This window comes from Sciurus vulgaris, assembly GCF_902686455.1.
Source record: "Sciurus vulgaris genome assembly, chromosome: 8".
NCBI classification, from domain to species: Eukaryota; Metazoa; Chordata; class Mammalia; order Rodentia; family Sciuridae; genus Sciurus; species Sciurus vulgaris.
The window spans coordinates 10,256,861-10,282,878 of NC_136468.1; the positions used below are offsets into that span (position 1 = coordinate 10,256,861).

The 26,018-nt window shown below is 35.1% G+C and overlaps 1 protein-coding gene across 2 annotated transcripts in view; it reads right to left on the minus strand.

Annotated features, from left to right (window-relative positions):
- Positions 1–25,613, minus strand: part of CNTNAP2 (contactin associated protein 2) — a 2,020,421-nt gene extending 1,994,808 nt beyond the window's left edge. The window contains exon 1 of one of the 2 annotated variants that reach the window (XM_079149276.1): positions 25,310–25,611. In XM_079149276.1, coding sequence (XP_079005402.1) covers positions 25,310–25,406 — 97 coding nt within the window. In that variant the 5' untranslated portion in view covers positions 25,407–25,611. Of the gene's footprint in view, positions 1–25,309 lie in introns of both variants that reach the window. The other variant, XM_079149277.1, reaches the window with a different exon arrangement.
- Positions 25,614–26,018: the final 405 nt, after the last annotated feature.

Sequence of the window (26,018 nt, forward strand, 5' to 3'; positions counted from 1 at the left end):
GAATATTTTTGTGAGGTACACCTGACATGCAGGGCCCCAGATGTTCCAGCAGCTCTAATTTCTACCCTCAAATGTCAATAGCTTCCACCTTCTTCATTATATTCAAGAAAAATGCCACATGAAATTCCAAAATGTCTTCTTTGGCTCTGCTTTCTTTACAAGTTCTAATCCTAGGAGAAAAAGCATTTATTCCCTTTCCTCTTCCTTACAAGGCTGATATAGACAGTAAATCATATGGTGTGATTTAATCATATGGTGGTCCATTCCCAACCCAGTACTGTTCAACTCTACCGAGAGCTGGAATTCCAGCGTTTATTAAGGATCCTGGAGAACTTTAATGGGGTTGCTGTTGGTCCTTCAGATTTCCCAACCTCAAGTCAAACACCTGAGGGAATGGATATTGTAATGGTGAGGAATGATGAGAATTAGCAAATGATGACATGTTTCAAATACTCTGTCTTATCTACCCGATTATATCCCTGGCCATAAACATCAATGACATGGTTCTGGAGCTCAGCTGCCACAGGTGTTAGATGCTGCAGGACAGGGACACATGGCCGCAGCCAAGAGGTAGTATGGGGAGGCTGAGTCGTGGACAACGGGAAGGCTGATGAAGAGCACTGGAGATTTTTCCTGAAATACATTTTAAAACAAGTCACAGAAGAAGAATGGAAGGAGCAGGGAGGTTTGAATATGTCAAAAGCATATTGGAATGTTTTGTCAAGAAATTCAGTCCTGCTGTCACTTTTCCTTTGTCAAATTCCCTCCTTGATATTTTCCCTTCTCCACGCATGATGAAGGCAGATCATGCTGGTGTCTTGAGTCACTGAACAGGAAGGAGCCCCTGTCATCAATCTTGGAATTGTACAAGAGTCCTACTGCTTCTTCATCTACCCTTGAAAACACAAGGGGATGTCTCATTTTCTCTCTTCTAGTTCATCTGCTGCAGAGAATCATCTACAAGAAGCAGTTTTTGAAAATGGGGTTTCCTTCTGTCATAGAAAAGGCAGAACCTATTTAGTCATAGACTGAGACAAAGAAGCCAGTCAACCAAATTAAAATATGGAGGGGAGACAGGCACAAAGCACTGGGTTAGAGACTGGAATGAGCAGGTATTCCAACAGACGGCCGAGCTGCAGGAAGCTGCGCCCCTAAACATCTCCATCAGCTGCATGTTAATTTTATACTGAGAAAATGTAGCGAGAACTGTCATCGAAGAAATACGCATGCATTCTCTGTACCAGGTGCTGTGTTCATATCATATGATTGCTGAAGCAAACTGAAGCAGGTATTATCTTCCCAATTATTCTGTGAGAAGACTGTCGTTCACAGACATTTAAAATACTACTAATTCCACAAACTGTTTAGAGTACCTTAGTGGAAACTGCAGCTGATTTCTCCAAAGATCTATCACATTGCATGCATAACGGGAGATGGGAGGGATGCAAGAATGGAGGAAGGATGGATTCTGTAGAGGAAAATGAGGGAAAAGAAAAATAATAGAATGAGACAAACACCATTACCCTATGTACACGTGTGATTACGCAAATGGGCTATTTTGTGTACAACCAGAGAAATGATAGTTGTACCCCATTTATGTACAATGAATCAAAATAAATAAATAAAAATAAAAATAACTAATAGACTGAAGGAATAAGTACACTGACAAAAGAGAAGGGAAACCTCAAATACCAAAAATATAAATTTTAAAGAAAATTAATTATAAGAACAGGATAAACCCTAAGATGTGCAGCGTTTTCTTAAAAGGAAAGTTTAACGCATCTTCTAATACAGATGTATCTTCCATAGTCTTCCTTGATAATGCTTAGAAGTTCATTTTATTTTAAGAGTCAATCATCAAAACAGAACTCTGATATCAATAGAACAAAATTTCAAACCATCTAGTGATGGGAAAAGCAGCTCCACCAGACCTGAGTAGTCATGGAAAGCAGAAAGAATTAGCATACTTGACAGGTGTACAGTCACATTGCCATGTACTCAGGATTATTTTACATTGTATTCAATTGTATGTTAAGAAGGCCTGAGATACATCATCTGCTTACAGTGTTTTAAAATGTTTGGGGATTTTTTTTTTTTTTAATTGGGAATTGAACCCTGAGGTGCTTAACCACTTAGCTATATCCCCAGCCCTTTCTGTCTTTTGTTCTGAAACAGGGTCTGGCTAACTTGCTGAGAGTCTCACTAAGTTGCTGAGACTGATCTCAAACTTGTGATCCTCCTGCCTCAGCCTCCTGAGCTGCTGGGATAAAAGGTATGTACCACCACATCTGGCTAATCATTGTTTTTTTTTTTTTTTTTTTCTTTTTAGGTTACTTTGATGAGTTTTTTTTTTTTTTTTTTTTGCACAAATAAATTTTAAATATATGTCCAAAAAATTTCCTCATGATGTGGACTAAATAAGATCTAATCACACATACACTCATTCTTAGAGATACTTAATAAATTGATAATAAATTGATAATTAAAAGTGTTGTAAAATATGTTGTCAGCTGAACTGGAAATGGATTCCAAGATATAGAAGTTCTGAGGTTATACTTCTCACTCACAGATTGCAACTTCCTAATACAATGAATGGTACTGTCTTCATTGTTCAATGTGTAAGCTCAGTTCATGACCACCTGCTATTTACAAATTGAGTAGTGGCATTAAAAGATAACTTTATAAAAGCTTCTAAGTAGCACATTAATCTCTCAATAACACCAACAACAAAAACTTTAGTACAAAGAATCAAGTGGTCACAAAAAACTCTAGATAAAAGCATCAATGTACCTCGTAAATTTGAGGTGGTCTGTCAACATTTGTATATTCTTCAGACCTTCCATGTTTTAAAATCCAGTACAAAGTACATCATATTTTTCAGAGTGAAGTTGAAAAAAAATCACTTTGTAGTTGTTTCCTCATAGAATTCCCAGATGAAAAACGCTAAAATGACAATGTGACATTTGTCATCAATTTATAGCTAAAGTTTTACAGTTTCAAAACTTGAGGACTTTTTTTTTCTTACATTCTGCCTCATGGTGCGCTATAATCTCATGATAGACAAGGAGTACAGTTTGCAAAAACAAAATTTAACTGAAAAAATTTTCAACATAATTTCCAAGAGAAATGTAAAATCATGTTACTGTAATTCACAGGTTCTGTGAATATATTTTCAGAGCAAGTAAAAATGTAAAACACATATTGCAAACTATAGAAGTATATTGGTTCTGTTTTTATAAGAGTTGCTTACCACAGTCAGCTATAACATTCAGGAAAGAGAAGTTGGTGACAGGAAATAGGTTTATCAAAGCCGGCCCTGAGGAAGATAGAGGAAGCCCACTCTGTCTCACAGCTCCATCTTGGGCTCAGGGGCACGACAAACTTCTATGAAGGGAAGTGGGTAGAGTGGGAACAAAACTCAGAAATACGCACATGTAGACTTAGCTAGGCAGTGCCAGCAGAGCAGATGCACAGTGCCAGCTTAGCGCTCTTGCTGGGACCTGTCCTACGGGGCCATTTCTCAGCTTCCATTCTCAGCCTGAAGAAGCTCAGTAGCAGAAAAACAATCTATCAGGAGATTGGGGAAAAACAAAATTATAAATATCATAGAATATGGTGCTCTGCTGGTTAAGAAATCAATCATCTTCCCTATCTAGTTATTTCTTTAAATAATGTAAATCTTTTAAAGAATTATAAATTTAGGTATAATAATGCTCTTTTCTCAACCAATTTTTATTTTAAAGATAAAAATTGTTTCATTAAAAATTACTTTAATTGCAATTTAATTTAAAGATATTTAATTCAAATTATAAGTAAATGTTGATTTCCAAATAAGTAACCTCGGTCCTATCTCTAACAAACTACTAAAGTTGTGGTACATGAAATCTTATTATTTTTGTCAAAAACTTTTCTATTAAATGTTCCTATAAAGTTAGAAGTTTTGGTTTAATAAAAATCACATGTGCATTTGTATTTTCTTCTTTCTTAGACTCTTAATAGTCAAAATAATCTCAATTCACATTTTAATAACAAAGTATTCATTCTTCTTTCAAGTGCTATTTCATTAAATGTGGCAGGGATGTAAAAGAGAAAAAGATGCCAAGAACTTTTCAAAAGAAGAAAACATTTCACTTTGCTCTTCAGGATGGATGAACCATTCCTGTATTCAATACAGCAGGTAAGGTAAGAAAACATTTAAATTATATATTATCTTTTCCAGTCGCATATGTTATGGTCTGATAGAACTTTTTAAATTATATATTTATAACAATTTCAAGATTGAAAAATATTCAGTCAATGACTTACTAGTTACTCTTAAGAAAGAATATATTTTCAGAGCAACTAAAAATGTAAAACATATTGCAAGCTATAGAAGTATATTGGTTCTGTTTTTATAAGAGTTGAAAATGGATGCTTATTAATAAAAAACAAACAAACAAAAAAAAAAAAACAAGTTAGGAAATGCTTAACATAGGCAAGTAACTGGGTTGTTGATTCAGACCACAGATGCTTCTATCTAACATCTTCCCCGTTTCAGGGTTGAAGTTTGTTTCTCCTTTCCATAGCAATTGCTTACATGTACCATCATGAGGAATGGCCATGTATTTTCGTCTTAAATCACACAACATGGTGCTAAAACATTCCATCTGCTCATTCTGCTGGGATTCACACAGATTCACCATGAACAGCGACACTGCTATTTTGACACTTCGAAGAGGGCTGCAGTCTTGCAAAGCAACATAAATCCAACAGTAAAAATCAAATTGCTGGATACTAAATGACAGTGCTGGCCTAGGGGTAAACAACTGTCTGTCCTTCATCTGCCTCTACTTGCTCCCGAGTTTAGAGAATGAATGCAGACGGACAGCACGAGTGGTCTTGGGGAGGCCCTGCCTGTTAAAGAACCACGCCACACCACACCAGACCAACCAGCAAAGGATTCTGCATTTCTGCAGATTCAAAATCCCTTAGGAAAACACAGCATGAACTTCCTTGACAACACCCAGGGAACGCCACTGATTACCCCCAAGCTCTGAAATGTCTAGACATAGGGTAGACATTCTACCCTACGTCTTTCCTCCTACTTCTCCCACCCCAATCAGCCCTCCACATCAGAGCTTCTTAGGAATGACGTAAAATACACTACATGTTAGGAGTAAAGTTTTGAAGTCTCTTCTAAATCTATTTTCATAGTAAAGACTAACCCTGATTGTCTTTTTTTAAACTGAAAGGTTGCCATATTGGCATAAATGCAATTGATGGGAGAAAGAGGGAACCCTCAGCAGCCATTTAGCCCAATCTATGCACGAGTTCTGGTGTAGACAGCACAAAAGTCATGCTCACTTCTATACAGAAGGGTGTGGAGTGCACTGACCAATTCTGCTCCCTTAATAGACTATTTCTGTATTTTTATTCATGTATAGAAATGTTTTTACATGTATAAGTAGAAACAAAAGAAATAAACAGTAAATAATAATTTATGCTAGTGAATGAATGTGTGTTTTACAAACATAACATTACACTACACTACTTGGAGATATTTGCCTATGCATAAGCTTAATATTTTCATAAAATATAAGAATAAAAATAAAGTATATACACATATACTTTATCCAACATGAAATCAAGAGTATGATAGTAATTGAGGTTAGATTGATTTTAGTGAAATTTACCAGTTTTTGCCTACAAAAGGAAGGGAGATTTCTTCCTGTGTTTTATGGTAATCAATCATGACAGGTGTTACATAAAGGCATATGGTGATATAACATCAATGATATAAGTACTTTGTTATTATAATGTCATTTAGACATGTCTAGGAAGCTAAATGTCCTAGAACAAGTTATCACATTTTCTAGGATTTAGTTTTCCCAAGCTATAGAATAATACCAAGAAGAAATATTAATTTAGCAATTTATCTTGGTGAAGAGATATGTTAAGCACTTTACATGCATATTTTCATTATTTTTTATTTGTTTTGGGATCAGTTCTCACTAAGTTGCCCAGGCTGGCCTTGAACTTGTGATCCTCCTGCCTCAACCTTCAGAGTAGGTGTGATTACCTTGGTGTGCCACCTTACCTCTCTCAATATTACCTAAATTTCAGAAATGAAATTAAACATTGACCTAAAGTTTTAAGTATATACAAAGGCAAAACAGGTTAAGAAGAGGATTCTCTCCATTCTATTCAGGACTAGAAAGTCAGAAAACTGAAATGGATTTTAGACACAATGTATCTCAATTCTCTAGTATTAAAATTTAAAAATAAAAACTAAAATTAAGAGCAGTTATATAAATTGTCCAAGACTACTCAATCAATTAGTGGAATGCCTGCAAGTTTTGGCATGCTTTTCTGTCAAATCAGCATAAAATACCTTGAGATATATACATATATATATGTGTGTGTGTGTGTGTGTGTGTGTGTGTGTGTGTGCGCGCGCGCGCGCGCGCGCGCGCGCGCGCGTGTGGGTGTATACATAACTTCTATTCATACACAAAAATTAATAGAGATAGTGATTGTGTATTTTTTTTTCAAATTTTTACCTTCAGAAAGTTCTTACTTTCAAAATTATCAAAAAATTTGATATGGCATTTTCTGTTAGAGATTCAACATGTGAACCTTGCTACTGGGTAAGTGATGTGGGAACCGGATTCAGTGTTAGCATCATACAGGAGCTTGTTGGAAATATCAGTTTTGAAGTTCCTGTTGAGTCAGAATTTGCCAGGCAGCTCATATGCACATGAAACTTTCCTAGACTTTATACACCAAGCACCCAATGCCAGCTATGGTGATAGCCAGTGCACTGTTACTCCAAGCCAACAAATACCCATGTAGGATCTCTAAGCAAAATGTTCACTTGTTTAAGATCATATTTTAGCAGACTACAACTGCTTTAAGATGTAAAGGCTGTGTGGATTTGTTACAGATATGTAATCAGAGCATTGTAGGTTACAGTTTATCTCGTGAAATTTGAGAAAGAAGAAGCCTTTGCTGTATGCCTTATGTTGCAAAGTTAAGCTGCAAAGATGTTGAAAGTTAAAAAATAATAGATCTCTATTATTCTCCTTTGAAGTGATGCATTGCTCAAATTCTGCAGTAATGTCACTGTAACACCGTATTCCTTAAAAGAAAACAATTGCTCTGGAACTCAGGGTGTCTCATCCCAATAAAAATGCAAGGGACATTTTATAGCAGTCTTTGAACTTACTACCATTTTTTAGATGTACATTTTTCTAATAAATCTATGTGAAGTGTGGGGTATGTGAATCTGCTTGATTCTTTCTTTGTGCATATACATATAAAGTATCATTTTGTATGTTTTGCTTATACAATAAAATACAAAGATAAGTTAAATGAGAAGAAAAGAAACCAACCTTACTTACAATTAAATTCAAAAGATATAACCATCTAAATAATTAAAATCTTACTAAAATGAGAAAAACTTTTGAAAGACTAGAGCATAGAAATTGCCAGACAAATACTTAAGACTATGAGGCATATTACTTTATTTACTTTTAAAAATAATCACAATTAACCTGTAACTATTTTACAGTAGGAATCTCAACACCTTTATGGGGAGTTATGTTAAAATATACACAATAATATTTACTTCATGTAAAGCCAGCTAAAAACAGTGCACTTCGAAATAAAGACTATTTAGTAAATAGCCTCTTAGGAATGCTGGCTGTTTCAGTAACATATGTATGTGTTAAATGATCAAAGTTATTTCTCACCTTAGCAAAATTCTATAAGTTAAATACAATTGAATTATTGAATTATTATGAATGTTGGTATTAATATTTCTAAATGACTCTAGAACTCTGTCTCATGTAGACAATATCATTCAGAATCAAAATAACTTTTTCTGCATAATGAAACAAATGTTCCTGTTTGATATTAAGTTTCTGTTGGAGGTACCTGGTGACTGTGATACAATTATAGAAACTGATAGACATTTCTGAAAATCACATATATGCAACATAGCCATACTCTAAAGCACATATGGCTTCCCTTCACAGTCCTGGTTTTCCAGAACAGTTGCAATTAGACTGTATTGGAAGATAACTTCAGAATTACTACCACTCAGTCGTCCTGGGTTTCTTCTGGATTAAAATGTGTTTTGCACCAAATGATTAAATAGAAATGAGAAAGCAGCATTTAACTTCTCTATGCCTGGTGAAAAAGAACAGCAGATGATCTGATAAAAACAACCATGATATTGTTCCTGATTGCGCATTTTTGGTGGTCTGGATACCAGGACCCAGTTCTTTTTCTCCCTCTGGTGGAACCATGTTTTCTTCCGGCTCACCTTGCCTAGCTTCTTGTTTGACAGCAGTAAGTAGGAGGAAAGAGGAAAGAATTAGTAAAATAGAGCAAGGTCAGTTGCAAAAGGTACTTGCAAGGTAGAAACCAGAGAGCTGATCTGCCTTCTCTGTCATTCTTTTGCTGCAGCAGGGATTTAATTTCTCCACTATTTACTCAAAAGAATATTCAACAGTTGAAGAGAGTAAGAAACATATGTTTTCTAAGTTCACTGACTATATTCTAAATCTTTAAGCATGTGTATTTAGGAATTTTGAAGATGTGAAAGTCAGTATCTAAATCATAGGTTTTACTAAGCTCAGATGATAAACCAAGCTGCCTGGACCAATTCAGGTTGGCAGTGAGTCAGAGCTCCTTCAAAGATCTGCTAGATGAACCCAGGAACTCTACCTGGGGCTCAGGAAACAGAAAGATAAGATATTCATTGTGACTTATGGATAGGGCCTAAGAATGTGCCTCGGAATAGGATTCTCCAGTGACCAGCTATCTTCATCATTTTTTATGATCCTATCATTTCCAATCCATGCCTTCATTATTTATGTAGCACATTGTAATTGTTAGTTTTGCCTGGGCCTCTGTCCGAAAAATCACAAGGGATTTTATTACATGTAAAGCAGTTTATTGTAAAATTTTAATTATAAATATTTTCAACTTTCCTAGAGGTTACAAAACCCTGCAAGACAGAGTATCTAAATCCAATACGTTTTCCAGTTATAATTTCCAGTTTTCCACAGTAATTTTTTTTTTTTTTCTTCTGGTGCTGAGAATCAAACCAAGCACTTCATGAATGCCAGACAAATGCTTGACCACTGAACCATATCTCCAGCCCCACAGTGATCTATTTTTAATAGACACTCAAATTTCTTCAATAATAGTGAGAACAATTCCTGTAACTATTTTCAAATGAAATTCCAGAAGACCTGGACACTGATTTTCAGGAATTTTAAATAATATCCACTTCTTGATTTCCCGCTTTTAAACTATTTGGAGAGTCAATTCAGAAATGAAAAAAAAAATGTCAAATTTCTTTTTATACTTTCCATCACACTTCAGAAAACAAGCTTTCTACCATCTGCACATATGGCAGACAAGTTGCAGTAAAAATGTTTATGCTTTTGGATATGTTCCTCTGCCCACAAACCTCTCTAATTTGCAAATGTTGTAGGTTTTTTCGAAACATTCATGAGGAAGGTATTGAATACCTATTCACTCTACTAAATAGATTAGTTGATTCACACTCTTTTACTATTTTTATCATGCTTTACAATATTTGAACATACTTTTTTATTAACTGACTTGAATTAAGTACTGAAATCTCAAAGCATCTTCATTATATTAATATAATACATTGTTACAGAATATAAAAATCATAAATTCAATTAATATAGACCACATACACCATACCTTTTTATTAGTCTTTCTTAACATATTTGAGCTCTAATTACCTCATTCTGACACTTTATGTGTACAATAGTATGAACATAAAATAAAAGACTAGGTATATCTTTGTTAATTTTTCTAATTGTAGATTTTAGCTTCCTGACTAACATATGAAATGTCAGAGGTACAAATGATTGTGCAAGCTTCACAGACTGTATTTAGGTATTACACTCATAGAAAACGTTTAATACATATTCATTGCCTTTAAAAATAGCAAAAAATGGCTAAGTTGTCATGTGTCAGTATGCATATTCTGTGTTAATCCCTACACCAGCCTGTCGTGTGGATACTATTATTTGGTCATTTTATTTTATTATAAACCTGAGGTTCAAAAGTGTAATAATTTGTTCAAATTCACCCAGGAACAGAGCCAACAGCCAAACTCCAGTCCTTCTAACTCAAAGTCTTGGCTACTGGCCACTTCAAGATGCTATCTCAAAGAATATGTAGATTCTTTTCAGATTCCACTAATACTCTTATCAAATCAATGCAGTACATCTCAGCAAATAAAGAGCATAAATATAATTTTCCTCAAGGACTATGGAACATTAGATAACAAAGATCTTTATTTTAGGAGCCTCTATTATAGAATACCCATTCATAGTAAATGGATTATTTATTTCTTGCATTTATGGAGATTAGTTTTTATAAGAGACATTTTGCCCCAAATAATAAACAGATTTCAGTGCCCTGTCATAGATAAGATGCCTAATACTTAAAACTGATAGATGGTGGATAAACAAAGAAATACATGTAAATACTCGTAAAACACACAGAGTATTTCCATTTTCCTGTGCCTCAGGAAATCTGCCTAATAAAATTTTACACACTAAGTTGAATCAAAGTATATTTCAAGTACTTTTAGTTTATATAAACAAAGTCACTTGTAAAAAATAAAACAAAAACAAAGCAAAACTAGATACAATTTTCAAAATACTTTAAAGACAATATAATTAAAAATGACAATTGTAAATAAAAGTATTCCTCCCTACACTAAAATCTTTGCTGTGTATTCCATACACAGAAATTTGTTTTTTTTGTTTGTTTGTTTGTTTTTTACTCTAAATAGCCAAATTTGGCAGTTAGTCAAATTCATCCACATAGTGTAAGGTTTCCCTAATGCTTATTTAACAAAAACCTTGGAAAAAAGAGATTCTATCTTATTAAAGCAAATAAATGTTTCTTGTTCATATTTCCAACCAGTGAAGATATGTTTTCTTTTTGCTGAGAAACTATTAAGCAGTAACAATTATTCTTTTGAAATTTTCTTTGCATCACTTGTCTTATAAAATCTGACTCTCAAGCCCTCACCTCTCTTCCTCAGAGTAAGACCCAGCTTGGCCAGTGCTGGAATTGCTCATTTGTCCTCCTCTGCTGAGAACATCCTTCTCAGCAGTTGGCCTGGCTGGATTCCTCTTGCCCTTTAGGGTCCAGCAAAAACTGCATAATAGGATTTCCTTAATTACACACTGATGAACCTACCTCCAGACAGCCTGAGTGGATTTTATTTTCTAATTCATCATGCCTACTCAATGGAAGGGATCTGTAAGATAATATTATATCCAACATTACAGAACAGACATTGAAATGATTTTGAAGTTTCACCAGAAGTGAAATCTGTGACTTTCAGAAGCATATTATTTTTCTATTACAATATTTAAAGTTGAAGTTGTTACGTGGAGACTTACAGACAATAAGCAAAAATTGAAAAATTGGGGAAATACTTTATTCCCAGGTCCAGGACATCCGCCCTTCCAACACGCTGACCCCACTGGGTACCCTCTCTAAGTACTTCTTAGGCAGTTCTGTCACAAGGCAAGTCCAGAACAGGACAGTCACTAGCATGGGCAGTCTGCTGCGACCATCCATGTCTCTGTCATTTGAAAAAGCAGTATATCGAAAAACGCCATGTGGGAGGAGCTGTAGATCCCGTATTATAGACACGTAAACAAACAGCAGAGCTAAAACCTTTTTGAAAAGCCTTATGAATGTTGATTTGATAGAAGAAATAATGTCATTTTTGTTTGCAAGATTCTGAAATCTCTAAAGTAGATATAGCACTACTATTTTGCCCACTACATTCTAAAATGTGAAGTGTTAACATATCTTAAATTCCAAAAATGTATATTTGGAGTGATTACATAGTCTTTATAAACCTTAAATATTTCAGATCATTGGAAAAAATAATTATGCAATATTAAATGTGTTTTCATTATATGAAGGCTACTCAAAGTGCAGTAATATTTTCCCAATATACTTTGGGCAAAGAATAGATAATAAATTGTAATTCCAGAATATGCTATACTTCACTTTGAGGCAATAGAGGTAAATCATCCTTTAAAATAACAGTAATAGCCCTATTGCTTTTATTTTTGGGTGGGAGTGGGGGTACCAGGGAATTGAACTCAGGGGCACTCCACCACTGAGCCATATCTCCAGCCCTATTTTGTATTTTATTTAGAGACAGGGTCTCACTGAGTTGCTTAGTGTCTCCCTTTTGATGAGGCTGGCTTGGAATTCCCGATCTTCCTACTTCCCCCTCCTGAGCAGCTGGGATTACAAATATGTGCCCTGGTGTTGGCCCTGTTACATTTGAACAACAGTCTTCTGAAATATGTATCTGTTTCCATTTTGGTTTGGATTCATATAGACATATCACTTTTAAGTCAGCATTTTTATATGAGGATTACTTAGACAAATTTTCTAACTATATTACAATTTTATTACTGCTGATTACAATACATTTAGCTATTTAAAAAACTAAGAAACTTGTACTAGTTGCTGCAACCTAGCTAGATGCACTTAAGGAAACAATTTCTATACAGAGCTAACTCAAGTATATTTGATTCAATTTAATTTCCAAATGCATGTATTTAACAAAGCTTATATACTGAGAAATTTTATGTACTTTGGATGATATAAGTAAATAAAAATCACAGACTTTTATCTTCATCGTGACTAAGTGACCAAGTATTAAGATTTTAGATAATGAGATTCTGCTAGACTTGTAGGTATCTGTAAATATATTATGACAATTGATTATTAAGTAAACATAACTTTTTTCTTAAACTTTAAAGTCCAAATATTGACTGGAATTTATAGAGTTGTAAATTTTGCATCAGCATAAGGTAGAACTTAAGAAACATAAGCACTGTATAAAAGTGGAATTGGTGAAATTTAACATTCGACCATCCTTATGCTTCGGTTTTTGTAGCAGAGAGGTAAGGGACTAAATTTTTATAATGAATTTAATACCATTAATATAGAAATTAGCTTATTGAAGTTTAATTCAACCACAGCATTGTATCCACTCATTCACGGGTAAAATAGAAATACTGCCCCTGCAAACTATGGATTTACAGGAAAGAAGTTAATGTGTTGTGGAGGGTGGTGACTTGGATCATGATCTCTGACTGCCTCGTGGCTGTTTTTGCATGGGAACTTCCTATGCAAAGGTGCAGGTCAAGATTTCCAAGTTGCTATGGTGATGTCTGGCCTGAGGAAACTCTGTTATATCAGTCTAGACCTTGAGCTCAGGCACCAGTGCCTGGGATAGAGAATTCTGGTCATAATAAGATAACCATAATATGTCACAAATTTCACTGCAACCTTCAAGTCTCTGCTTTGCAGAAACTTCCCCCAAATACCCTTTCAATGATAAGGCCTATATAATAAACAGTGCCGAGCTAGCTCTGGCTCACTCTTCCTCTGTCAGAAGACAGTGTCTCACCTGCTCCCAGCTTTCTCTAGGTGTTTGTCTATATTTTCTCAATCCCCCATCCTCTTGCCAAGTACTAAATTATTGGTTGCAGTAGAGTGGAGAGGTCAGGGCAAGGTGTAGTTTCAGTAAATATAAAATTTGAACAGGCTTTGCTAGATGGGTAGGTTTTGAAAAGATAGTTGAGTACCATGTGCAAAGTTGCAAATGAAAGGCTGAAGAGAGTTAGATTAAAATAAAAAGAAAAAGAATGTAAATATTTGGTAAATTATCAAATTTTATTTTGCTATAGTAAAATATATGAATGAAATTTGCTGACATTAGATAGCAACTTTGACAATATCAACTTATACAATATACTGGCATATTATACCCTAATACATATAATTATCAAATAGCTGAGTAACTCACCCTATTGTTTCCAAGATTTGTTGATATTTTAAGCACTACTAAAGGTACCTTCTAAGCATCAATGATTATTTGTTGACATTTTTTTTTAAATTTGTATGCAGATAAAGATAATTCTTTGAAAGAATATGTTTTGGGAAGGGCAATCATACTCATCTTTCCAGGATTCTCACCCACAATCTGGCCTAAGTGAAGCACAGAAAATTAATCAAAAAGAATCATTAAGGAAAAGACTTGGAGAAGTTATAGGTCCTTCTGAGTATAGTGCCATATTTCTCTTGAAGTGACAGATTCATATTCACCTACACACTAAGACAAAAAAATATCTGTGGTTCATCTTTGAGTGAAAAATGTATTTGTCTTTCTTCTATTTCTTGTTGCTGGGGCAATTTCTTGCTTTAACATCAGATAACTGGAGTTATCTGCACTGTTTATCACCACACTGTTCCTTCTAAGTACAGACAGCAAAGAAATTGCTTTCAGTTTCTTAGTATTTTACCTGTTATTAGACTGCACTGCCACAGGGAGGCGGTAGTATCCTCATCTGCTCCAAAGTCCCTATGCTCATAATGTAAACTTATTTCCCTTGGATTAGAATAAACAAGACAGGAAAAGGTGTTTCTAAAGGAGGGAACAGAAGGTAAAAAGGTGTAGGATCAATGTGATTAGAAAGAGCATGTTGTGAAAAAACTGCAAGGACTCCAGTATAATTAGACTATTGGGTGTAAATGTGGGCTAGGAAAAGGAAACAGCAAGGAGCCATGGATGAAGCAAGAAATAGAGACCATATCAAGGTTTATGTTTTTTTTTTTTTTTAAGTATTTTCTTGTACACTGTGGGACTGTTGAGGGGAATATAAATGGAAAAAGCCATTATGGAAAATGCTGTAGAAGTTCCTGAAAAAAAAATTAAAAATACAACTGCTATATGATTCAGAAATCCCATTCCTGGATATGTATCCAAAGAAAAGGAAAATCAGTATGTTGAGCAGACCTTTGCACCTCTATGCTTATTGAAGCACAATAGCCACAAAATGGAAACAGCTTCAGTATCCACCAGATGAAGATTGGAGAGTACAAATATTCTGCTATCAAAAAAAAAAAAAATGATAGTCATGTCATTTACAACAACATGGAAATAACTGGAGATCATTATGCTAAGTGAAGTAAGCCAGGCACAGAAAGATAAGTATCTCACATAGCATTAAGAAAAAAAGCTCTCACAGAGGTTGAGAGTTGAATGGTGGTTACCAGCAACTGAAGAGGAGGGGAGATGGAGAGATGGGGAAGGTTGATCAGTGGATGCCGAGTGTAAGCAGGAGATTTTGCTGTACTATTGCATGTTACAATGACTATGGATAGCAATAATACACTGTACGTTCCAAAAAATAAAACAAAGGATTTTGAAAAATTTTGTCATGAAGAAATGATAAACTTTGAGGAGACAGATGTTTAACCTACTTATGTTTCATCTGTAACAGAGTATGCATGTACAAAAACATCACTCATTACCCCCTTAATATATACAATTATGTTTTATGTATCTGTTTAAAATAGAAAAGGGAGATAGCAAAAGATGTACACTTTAAAAAGTACTTCTGGAGAAGATATCCATGCTGAACTCTAGGGCAAAGATTCAAAGCAGGGAGGAGTGCTGAGAGGCTAAACCAATGACTGGAAGGAAATGTTGAAATCTTAACAGTGTAGTACTGATAGGAACAGAGAATTGGAACAGGTACAAGAAATATTCAAGGTTTGAAACAGATAAACATTTTAAGGACAAATATTTCCCCACTGCCACTGAAGCAAAAGAAGTTTTCTTCTCAACAAGTCTTTTTCAAAAATAAAAAAAATAACTTTATGGATTAAATGTCACACAAATGCATACACAAAATAATGCTTATAGATTAAATAATTATCATCTTTTAAATTTAGTAAGGGCAATCATATTTATAATTTTGCCTAGAGTCTTTAAAATCAGCTCTCAGGAAAGTTTGAGACCTGATTTCAAACAGCTTTTATTTATACTTGATAAATCATTTGAATTAACATTTTACATAGTTTAAATAAATATAATAGTTATATGTGCTAATAGCACCCAAAGGGTACTATTATTTTGTAATAGTATTATGAAGAAGAAAAGCATGACATCTTCTATATTATTATTGAAATCTCTCCCCATAGAAGGATCTAATTTTGTGTTGTGTCAAATATATTTTCAGTTTGCCAATATAATTTTTAAGTCACCCAAACGTATGCAAACATAAAAATGTGACAAAATAACAAATTAGCAAAACATTATGCAGTAGATTCCATCTCCCCCTGTAATCCTACGTAAGAAGTTAATGAATACTTAAAAATACTAGAACTCAATATTAGTTAGGGAAGTTGAACAATTTTCACTCTTAGCCCGCAGTAGTCTAAGTACAGGATCTAGGAGTAAATTATCTTGGTGGTCTGGGCAAATTACTTGGTTTCTTTGTGTGCTCAGTTTTCTTATCTGCCAACTGGAGTCTTGTTGTAAGAACTAAATTGCCTATGGCCGTAGAGAGTACTGCCTGACCTCAAGTCAATACTCAACAAACACTGTCTTAGTTCTTCATAGAATACTGGGAAAAATGTCTACAGTATGATTAGTATCTAGTGCTGCCTGGAGTTCTGGAGAAGGAAATACATTGATTGATTCTAAAAATGGAACCCATTCTAATTTTTTGGAACTCAACCAGGCAGCATTTGTTAAAGAAAATATATATATCCTCTTTTTTGAGTATCCCAGTGTTTGGCATCAATTCCATAAATATAAATCCATTAGGATAGAGACTGTCTGAATAGGGCTGTTTATTTTTGCATTCTTAATAGTAGGAACAATGTAAATACTCAATCCTGTAAATACTCAATTTCTGTCTTTGACATAAGAGTATTTTAGTCAACAGACACAATAAAAGGTTTATTCTTACTTCCATATTATGGACAACCAGAAGACCACAGTGGACTAGGTTAGTATCTGTTGTAGCCATACAACTCTTAAATGATTTTATTAAATATTTGATGAAAACTATGGTGTATGGGGCATGGTGAATTTTTATTCATGGAGATTTCATTGAATCGTTAACAACCACCTATCCTATAAAGTAGGCTTCATTTTTTAATATATCTTTTCATATTAGCACATTTAGTATTAATCAAGTGATTTAAATGATGACTATGTTTTAATACTAAGAAAAGTTAGTTGAAAATTGGTGGTGGGTGATACCACAGAGGAGTAGAAAAATGCAGTTTTCTTTTATAGACCGAATCTGATGGGATGAGATGTATCTGACCCATCATGTCAAGAACAATTCTGCAGCTGTATTCAGATTCACTGAGAAAAATATCAGAATGAAGTAGCACTGTTTGCTTTGATGGTGGCTCAAACTCATTGTGGTACTGTGGGTATGGTACACAGAAGGGAAAAAATATTATCTGGATCATGTTTTCTCTGACATTGTAAATATTAACTTATTAAATTAATTTAGTCGCCTAAAAAAAAGTATTTTCCAGGCATATTATTTTTCTTTGAACTAAAAATACTTCAAATATACCATGTAAATCTGTTAATTTCAAGTGAAAACTCACTAGCAATTAAAATCTAACACAAAACAGGCCATTGGTTCATGTGTGATTAATAAAATTTAAATATCACCATTTGACCCAGCTATCCCACTCCTCAGCCTATACCCAAAGGACTTAAAAGCAGACTACTACAAAGATGCAGCCACATCAATGTTCATAGCTGCTCAATTCACAGTAGCCAGATTGTGGAACCAACCTAGATGCCCTTCAATTGATGAATAGATAAAGAAACTGTGGTATATTTATACAATGGAATATTACTCAGCCATAAAGAATAATAAAATTATGGCATTTGCAGGTAAATGGATGAAACTGGAGAATATCATGCTAAGTGAGATAAGCCAATCTCAAAAAACCAAAGGAAGAATGATCTTGCTGACAAGCGGATGGTGACACATAATGGGGGGGGGGGGGACAAGAATGGAGGAAGGAGGGACTGTATAGAGGGAAAAGAGGGATGGGAGGGGTGGGAGGATAGGGGAAAAAATAACAGAATGAATCAAACAACATTACCCTATGTAAATGTATGATTACACAAATGGTATGTTGTTGTTCCATGTACAGAGAAACAACATGTATCCCATTTGTTTACAATAAAAAAATTAAATAAATGATATCCCTAAAATATGCTACAACTTTGCCATATGACATTGTTAGGGTGAAATTAAAAAAAAATATTTATTCTCCTGTTCATGAATTTTGCCCAACATATTTTATATTAGTTCAAAATAACCACTTGAGTTCATGTGATTTACAAGTGACAGTGAATTTTAAGAGAATATTCTTAAAAGTAAATTATATGATATTATTTGGTAAATCATGCTATTTTACCACTTAATAAGATGTTTTATTAATTCAGAGTGGAAGCATTTACTTTTTCCATAAATTCCTTTCAAATGATACCATAATTGAATGACAAAGTTGACATTGTGATAAGTTGACACTGTAGTTAGTAGAAAATTATGAGTCAGAGCAAACTTTTCCTTTTTACATATTATTTCAACATGACATCTAATGCAGCGAGATGAGCAAATCCTTGAATTTAATTAAACTTTATATAACTTGATTCCAACTTAGATGCTCCATGCAGCACAGATTTAGTGAGTCTTCTGGCATGTATGTAGGTCATGCTTCTCTTGTCTGTGGGTTTGTAGGATTCACACACCCAGACCATCATGCCAGAACTATGCCAAAGAGGAGAAGGTTTTAGAAAAGCAAGGAAAAAAAAAACTTAAAGTTTGGGGATATGTTTTCCTGATAAAAATATTCCCAGGAATTAATTTTACCTCCTTTTTCTATACATGAAAACAGTAGAGAATATATCACTATTCATATTTACAAGAATATTTCAAATAAACTTTAATCGGAAGGAAAATGTAGAATATAGCTCTTAGGCACTCTTCTGTATTTCTTCAACACTTTTATAGCATAACAAAAATATGTTATCTTCAGCAAGCAAACTCCGAGCCAAGACTACATCTTTATTTCCAGATTTCCTACTATCAGGGGAGTTTTTAAAATCTGGAGTGTTATGAAAAAGTCAGTTACTTCAAGCGATTATTATGAAAAGTCTACCATTGGAAGGAACTAAATAAGAGTTTAACTAGATTTTTTTTTTTTTTTTTACAAGTTTACAATTAAGGGAACACTCAACTTTGGATTTCAATGTGTGGAATTTCCTTTAGAATAATAGAGAAAACATTTAACTCTTCATAATTGTACTGAAGGAACGAGGACTGAAGTAACAGCTAACTAAAAACAGGTGGAATTTACCAGATACATACATGGTGGAATGGATGGGATGTAGGGACTGATCTGTAACTAAGATGCACTTAAGGCTCACCACAGATAAGACAATGCATCTCACTGAAAATAATACCACTAAGAGGACCAAGAAGAAATTCGGAATCCTGAACAAATGAATGGCAGGACTTGGAGGTCATGGTTATATCACACCTATTCTCCTGCTCAATGTCAGAGGGAAAAAAAAAATCGTTCTCATCAGCATCTTCTAAAATAGGTAGAAGTTCTCTCAAGTTCCATTATTACAATAATAATCTTATTATGGAAGTTTCAATAACTTGGGGCTTTGGTGGGTTTCATAGTAGCACTTCCTTCTCTGTCTGAGTTCTAGATTAAAAAGAAACTCACAGATGAGGAGCAAATATCATCCTGTGAAAAATAACTGCTGAGGAGTGGAATGGGAGTAAATCCATAACAACAGGGTTCGTTGACCTTAATTCTAGTGGAGATCTTCTAGTCCTAGGAAATCACAGCACCATAAAGTTGTTCACACCGTCACCCCAATTAGAGAGGCAAAGCCTACTCTTAAATCCTAAAGGAGAATCAGTTCCTTCTGCAGCCTTCCTAGAATGAAGAGGAGAGGGCTGAGCTTTGCATACCTAGGTCATTTTCCTAACAGATGCCACTCGACCTGGCATAGCACGGAATGACGGGACTACTGTCACAGCAGTGAAGAGTGTTATGCTGCTGGAGCTTCCTCCAGTTAAAAGGAGTTTTAGGATGGAAAACGAAGTGGTAGAGGGCTTGCCTGGCACCCTGGCATGTGTGGGGCCCAGGGTCTGACCCACAGCACCATACACACACATACGCAGACACCACAAATAAAAAAGCAAAGGGAAGGATAGGGAAGAAAAGGAGGGAGGGAGGAAAAGAAAGAGAGAAAGAGAAGAGGATGGATAGAAAGAAAGAAAAAGAGGGGGATGGGTAGAAAAAGAGGTAGCACTACAAATCCCAGCATCGTTAGTTGGTCAGGAATTAAAACACCCAGGATCCATAGATTCCAGAATCTAGTGTATTAACTAATCATTCTGTTAAAAGGAGTCTTAAGATTTTTTGTTGAAAGTGTTAAGGGCTGTATCAAGATTACTTCGGTATTATTCTTACATAATAAAAGACTAGTGAAATGACGGCATTTGGCTGAAAGTGAACGGAACTGGAGAGTATCAGGCTAAGTGAAATAAGCCAGGCTCAAAAAGTCAAAGGTTGGAAGTGTTCGCTGACATATCTCAAAATAAGAAGAGAGAGAGGGTATGTGTGTGTGGGGGGGAGGGAGGAATTCCATCAAACAGAAGAGATAGTGGAGTAGATGAAGGAGACTGAGGGGGAGGAAGGAGGAAAAGGATAAGGGAGGGAAAGTGGAATAAATCTGACCTGTCTCCTACATACACACGTGAATATACCACAATAAATCTCACCATCATTATGTGTATCCACAAGACACTAATTAAAAACACCATAAGGAAATAGAAGAAAGATCAGCGGTGTAGAGGGAAGAGAATAGGGGAAAGGAGGAGGTGATGGGAAACACAGGGGACTGAATTAGAGCAAATCATGTTCCGCACACTGATAATCATGTCAATGAATCCTAATGTTATGCACAACTAAAAAGAACAAATAAAAACTTATCAAGTGTATTCTTTAAATAGGTATAGTTTATTATATATTAATTATATATCAGTAAAGCTGTTCACAAAAAAAAAAATTTAAAAAGAGCAAAAGTAGACATACAATTTCTTCCAACCTCCAATCCCCAATTTTAAAATATGTATCCCAATCTCCAAAATCACCAATCTTAAGATACATATCCCTCTGCAAACACTGGTAGTATCCAATTTCAGGTAATGATATAGATATAAATACAGAATTTACTTTATTTCATATACTGCTATAGCTTTGAGTTTTAAATCATGATGTACACTGTTTAACTTTGCAAGTAGCAAAGAATGATAAGGTAAAACACTTCTTGAATTGAGGCTAGACACGGGAAACTCATGGAGGTACCAGTCTTCTTCCCTCATCATATTGACCTCAGTCACTATGCAGGCAACTAGCTCAAGATGGTTCTCTATGTGGCTAATATTCTTAAGAAAATTACAAACGACTTTTAATACTAATTATTGAACTTCTGCTTACTATGTACAACAAATAAAAGTATCTACTTTAAAAACAGAAAAGCAAGGCAAGAGCAGGCCCACAACAGTCCTTTTATCTTTCAGTCATAGAAAGGATATATCAAACGAGAAGGCTTATGAGTTCAATTTTAGAGATTTGTTAAATTTTTCTCTAGTAGACTTTACAAATTAGGACAAGCAAATTAAAATTTCAGAGAAATTATAGAACTTAAAAGTTCTTGCCAGTTAAAAATTTAAAAATACATTAGAAATGTGAGTTTTAAATGTGATGTACATTAAGTAACTTTGCTGCTGTCACCTAAGAATGGTATGTTTTATACATACAAACGAGAAAAGGTTAATAAAATCCTTTATTAAATATGTGGATTTTTTTTTACTCAATTTTGTTATACTTTGGTGGTAATGGAGTAAAAAATTGAACAAGGATTACTATTTCCTGAATATCAGTGCCTGTAAGAAAACCAAGATCATTTATTATTGTTATCTCCAGTGAGTTCATAAAAAATTTCTTTTTTTTACATTAATTAAATAATTTACTACCATTTCTCAACCAATGAGTTTTGCAAACTTAAACTACTTTTTAAAAGTAAAAAGTCCCCTTCATCTACTCCACTATCTCTCTTCTGTGTTGATGGTTTTCGGTTTTCGTTAGGACAAACTCATTACGATGTTCAAACTCAATATAAACATTTTTGCTTTTATATTCACTTACATATTTTGTATTTAAAAGATAATATTTTGGGGGAAATATAAGAATAGAAGATGAAGAAAATTGACTAGCATATTCTTGTTTAATAGCGTTGCATTAGATACTTGAAGTAATTGCACAAGAAATGACTAATATGTAAATTGTAGACAAGTTAAATGCCTTGAATGACATGTTGGAAAATAAATAAATAAATCATATTTTATGCAATAAATGTTTAATATAACAGTATATAAAGCAATATACATCTATGTATGATAATTTCACCAAATAAATGTATGTATATAACACATATATATATTTATGTATATATACATATTTCCATATACACTATATATAAAAACACATTTATTAGAGATTATTTGAATTGATGGAAAGCCCACTTTCCAAATAAGAGTCAATGAAATGGTAGATTTATGGCTATACAAAATAATGTAAATTGGTCTTTATCAGAGAACACTTAAAATTTTAAGTGAAGCTTCAGTAATAATTCAGTAATATTTAAGAACCGAATTCATTACATGCTAGCTCAAAGCCCTCATCATTTAAAGCTGCACTGTTAGGGTCTCTCTAATGTGATCACATAAGTGCTACTCTCTTAAGACTAGACAATGCAATTCCTTAAAGTCTCCCGCGTGCCTATGGGCACACATTTACAAGCAGGGAAGGTACCTGATTCCATTAGTTCAGTAGCAGATCATTCCCCCTATCACAAAGAAATTAGATTATATTTTTATTTGATACGAGAGATGAGCTTTTCTGAATTTATTCTAGTCTTCTTATACAAAATATAGTACTAAGAGTGTTGATATACGTTTTCAGAATAGTGAAAAAGAAGCCCTGAGCAACTATGTATTTGAAATTTATTTGTTATGACATAAAAGAAATATTCATCGTATCTTTAAAAATGTCCATCATATTAAAAAGTTATTTGGAAACAGGAAGTTTAGCATAGTCATCATATTTTTAATAAAATAAAAAAATAAAAATGTTACTTTTAGCTTTTCAAGCTACTTTTTGTCTTGTGATGACCTCTCCTGGTTGAGTTGTTCATTATCTCAGATTCATGTAGTTACGATGTTTCCTCCTTTGAGTGTTTTTAGTATTAAGAATATAACTATCACACTCTCCTTTAGAGTTACATATGATGAAATTTAATATTTTCATTAACTGTAAGAATACAATTGAATTTAAAGTACCATATACATGAAGCTCATTCTAATCGTAAATTCCTATATCATTGTTATTCTTTGATTAGTTTCCAGGATATAAGGCAATTTTAAGTTTTGGTCACATGGTTTAAATGCAAAAGAAATAAAAATCCAGCCATTATGTATTTTTAAACAATGGTGAATGAGAGCTAAATAAAACATAGTAATCAAACATAACTATTGACCTTCTAAATGTAATGGTCTCTATGTTGTTCCCTTTCACCAAATTCTAAGTAGTAAAAACTAAATATATAGTTCTAAAATAACAACTTTTTCACCTGTGAAATATATTAACCCATTCACTGCATTTATGCCATTCTTGATACATAATGAATGGTTCAGATTGAACCATTGTAATTAAAGTATATAGAAAGATGAAACACAGACTCCTGGAAAAATCCTGACAGAACCTTCAGTCAGTGAATATGATACATTTAACTTATAATGGGCTTATTTTCCTGGAAAAGTGACAGCAAGTTCTATACAACCAGACCTTGAATGGAAACTGAAATGTCATCAGAATAGTTTCTGAAGGATTATATATTTGCACAAATATCAACATTTAGCATGATATCCTCACAGTTTCTTTTTAAATCCATAAAGTTGACAGAAATATTAACAATACGTAACTTACTTTGAGGTAAAATTTGTGATTTGAAAGAACCATACTTTTTTTTTTCAAGTTCATTACAACTTATATTTCCATTTAGTTATATCTCCTTCTTTAAACTTTGCAAGAAAAGTACAGTACTTTTCTTTAATGTAGTACCGGGGAAAATAATGTCAAATATCTGTAAGGGTACGGTATTATATAAGAGTCTTAACAATTTGTAAAGTCCTTTTTGATGCTATTCTTATTAATATTTACACATTGGATATGACTATTAATATTATAGACCAAGTTTCATTACTACATCTCCAAATCTGCTTCACATATGGTGAGTTCTGGAAGATACTGAACTTAATGTCCATAAATGGAATATAATTCTTTTACACTCTGAAATCTCCATGATAATTCTTTACCAACTTATTTATTCTCAGAAACAAGAGTGAGTCTATGAGTTGTCGTAAGTCCTACAGGCAATCTTTCTAATTCTTAACTCTTTCTGAGCCATAGAAGCAATCATGCATTTCCTCTTGACATGCACACTCTGCACTTCTAAAGCAATGCAGAAAAAGGGCTGGAATCTTCCATTTCTTCTAAGCCTCATGAAAACATGAATAGTCTTAAAAAAAAAAAGTCTAGCTAAAACGGAGAGATACACATTTTAAGCAGCATAATTTTCCTGAAACTCTTAAGAAACCTCTTCATTATTACACTGATGAGGTTTTCCAGTGACTGTCCCAAGTCCTGGACTTCATGGTCTTATCCATTACTTCAAACTACCAAAGAATCAAAGCAATTTCAGTTGAAATATTGGATTTACAGTCTTTCATTTTAATAAGCAAGTACTAATCGGCCATTCACATTTTAAGGGGACAGAGGAGGTTAACGGGAACCTATAGGTGTCCGAACACTTTAAAATGTGTGCCTCTTTCATCCCCCAAACGGTGCTCATTTAAGGTAAAACCAAAAATAAAAACAAAAACTTCTTTTTGCCATGGTCTTCACTTTTCACTCACTGACCTAGTAAGTAAAATGCAATGAGCTCCATCTGCACAACTCCCAAGAAGCTCCCTTCTACACTGATCGCCTTAACCAAGCAGTTGCCAAGCAATCTCCAAGACCAGGAACAACTTTCTAGAAACATCACCAGCGTCCAAACCCTCTCCCCCAAACCAGGAGCGCGCTGGTTTGGAGTTTCTCTGCTGCAGTGGCTCAAGTGCGTGACAGCTGGGATACACACAAATCAGGGCCGAGAACTGCGAAAGCACCTCACAGTTGATACCCTGGTGTCGAACATCAATGCGGCACTGAAACTGCTCCAGTACCCAGCGAGCCGGCGCGGAGGTCTACTTACGGGACGTGGAGGGAGCCGTCCAGGCTCTGCAGATGAAGCTGCTGACAATCCAGAGCGAAAGCGCCGCTCTGCAGCGGGCTCTCGGAGCCACCACCATCCTCGCCTCCCGGGCAGCCGTACTCCAAAAGCTTGCTGCGGAGATGCAGTCCGTCTCTCCGTGGGGTTCTCCAGGGGAGATGGGCTGTCCTCAAAGAGGATAGAAAGCCAAGTCCCGCCCGCCGGCTCTGCTTCTCCCCTCACCCCTCCAGGCTCCAGTTCTTCTGGGCTTGGAGCAGCAGGGGAGACTCAGCCTTCCTCTTCCCTCCGAGCGGGTCTGGTCTCCAGCTCTGTGAGCCAGTGAAATGCCGGGGGGAAGAAATTCAAACCGAGAAGCAAAAGGAGGGGGGAGAGGGGAGGGGACTGACACCTACCCCGCCCTCTCCTTCTCGAAAAAAATAGCCGAAGGACGTGGGGGAAAATCAGAGGAGCGGAGGCTGCAGAAGAGAAAAGGAGAGCGGCGGGGACGGCGGTGCTGCTGTTGCCACTGCGGGCGAGCGCTCCCTTCGCCACTGGGCAGCGTGACTCAGAGGGGTTTCCAATCGCCTGTCAGCTCACATGGAGAGATTGTGTATGTGCGGAGCGCGCAGCGCAGCCGGCGGCGCACGCACGGCCTCAGCGCGGCGCCGCGCGGAGAAGCATCGCGGGCCGGTGGAGCGCGAGCAGCCGCCGC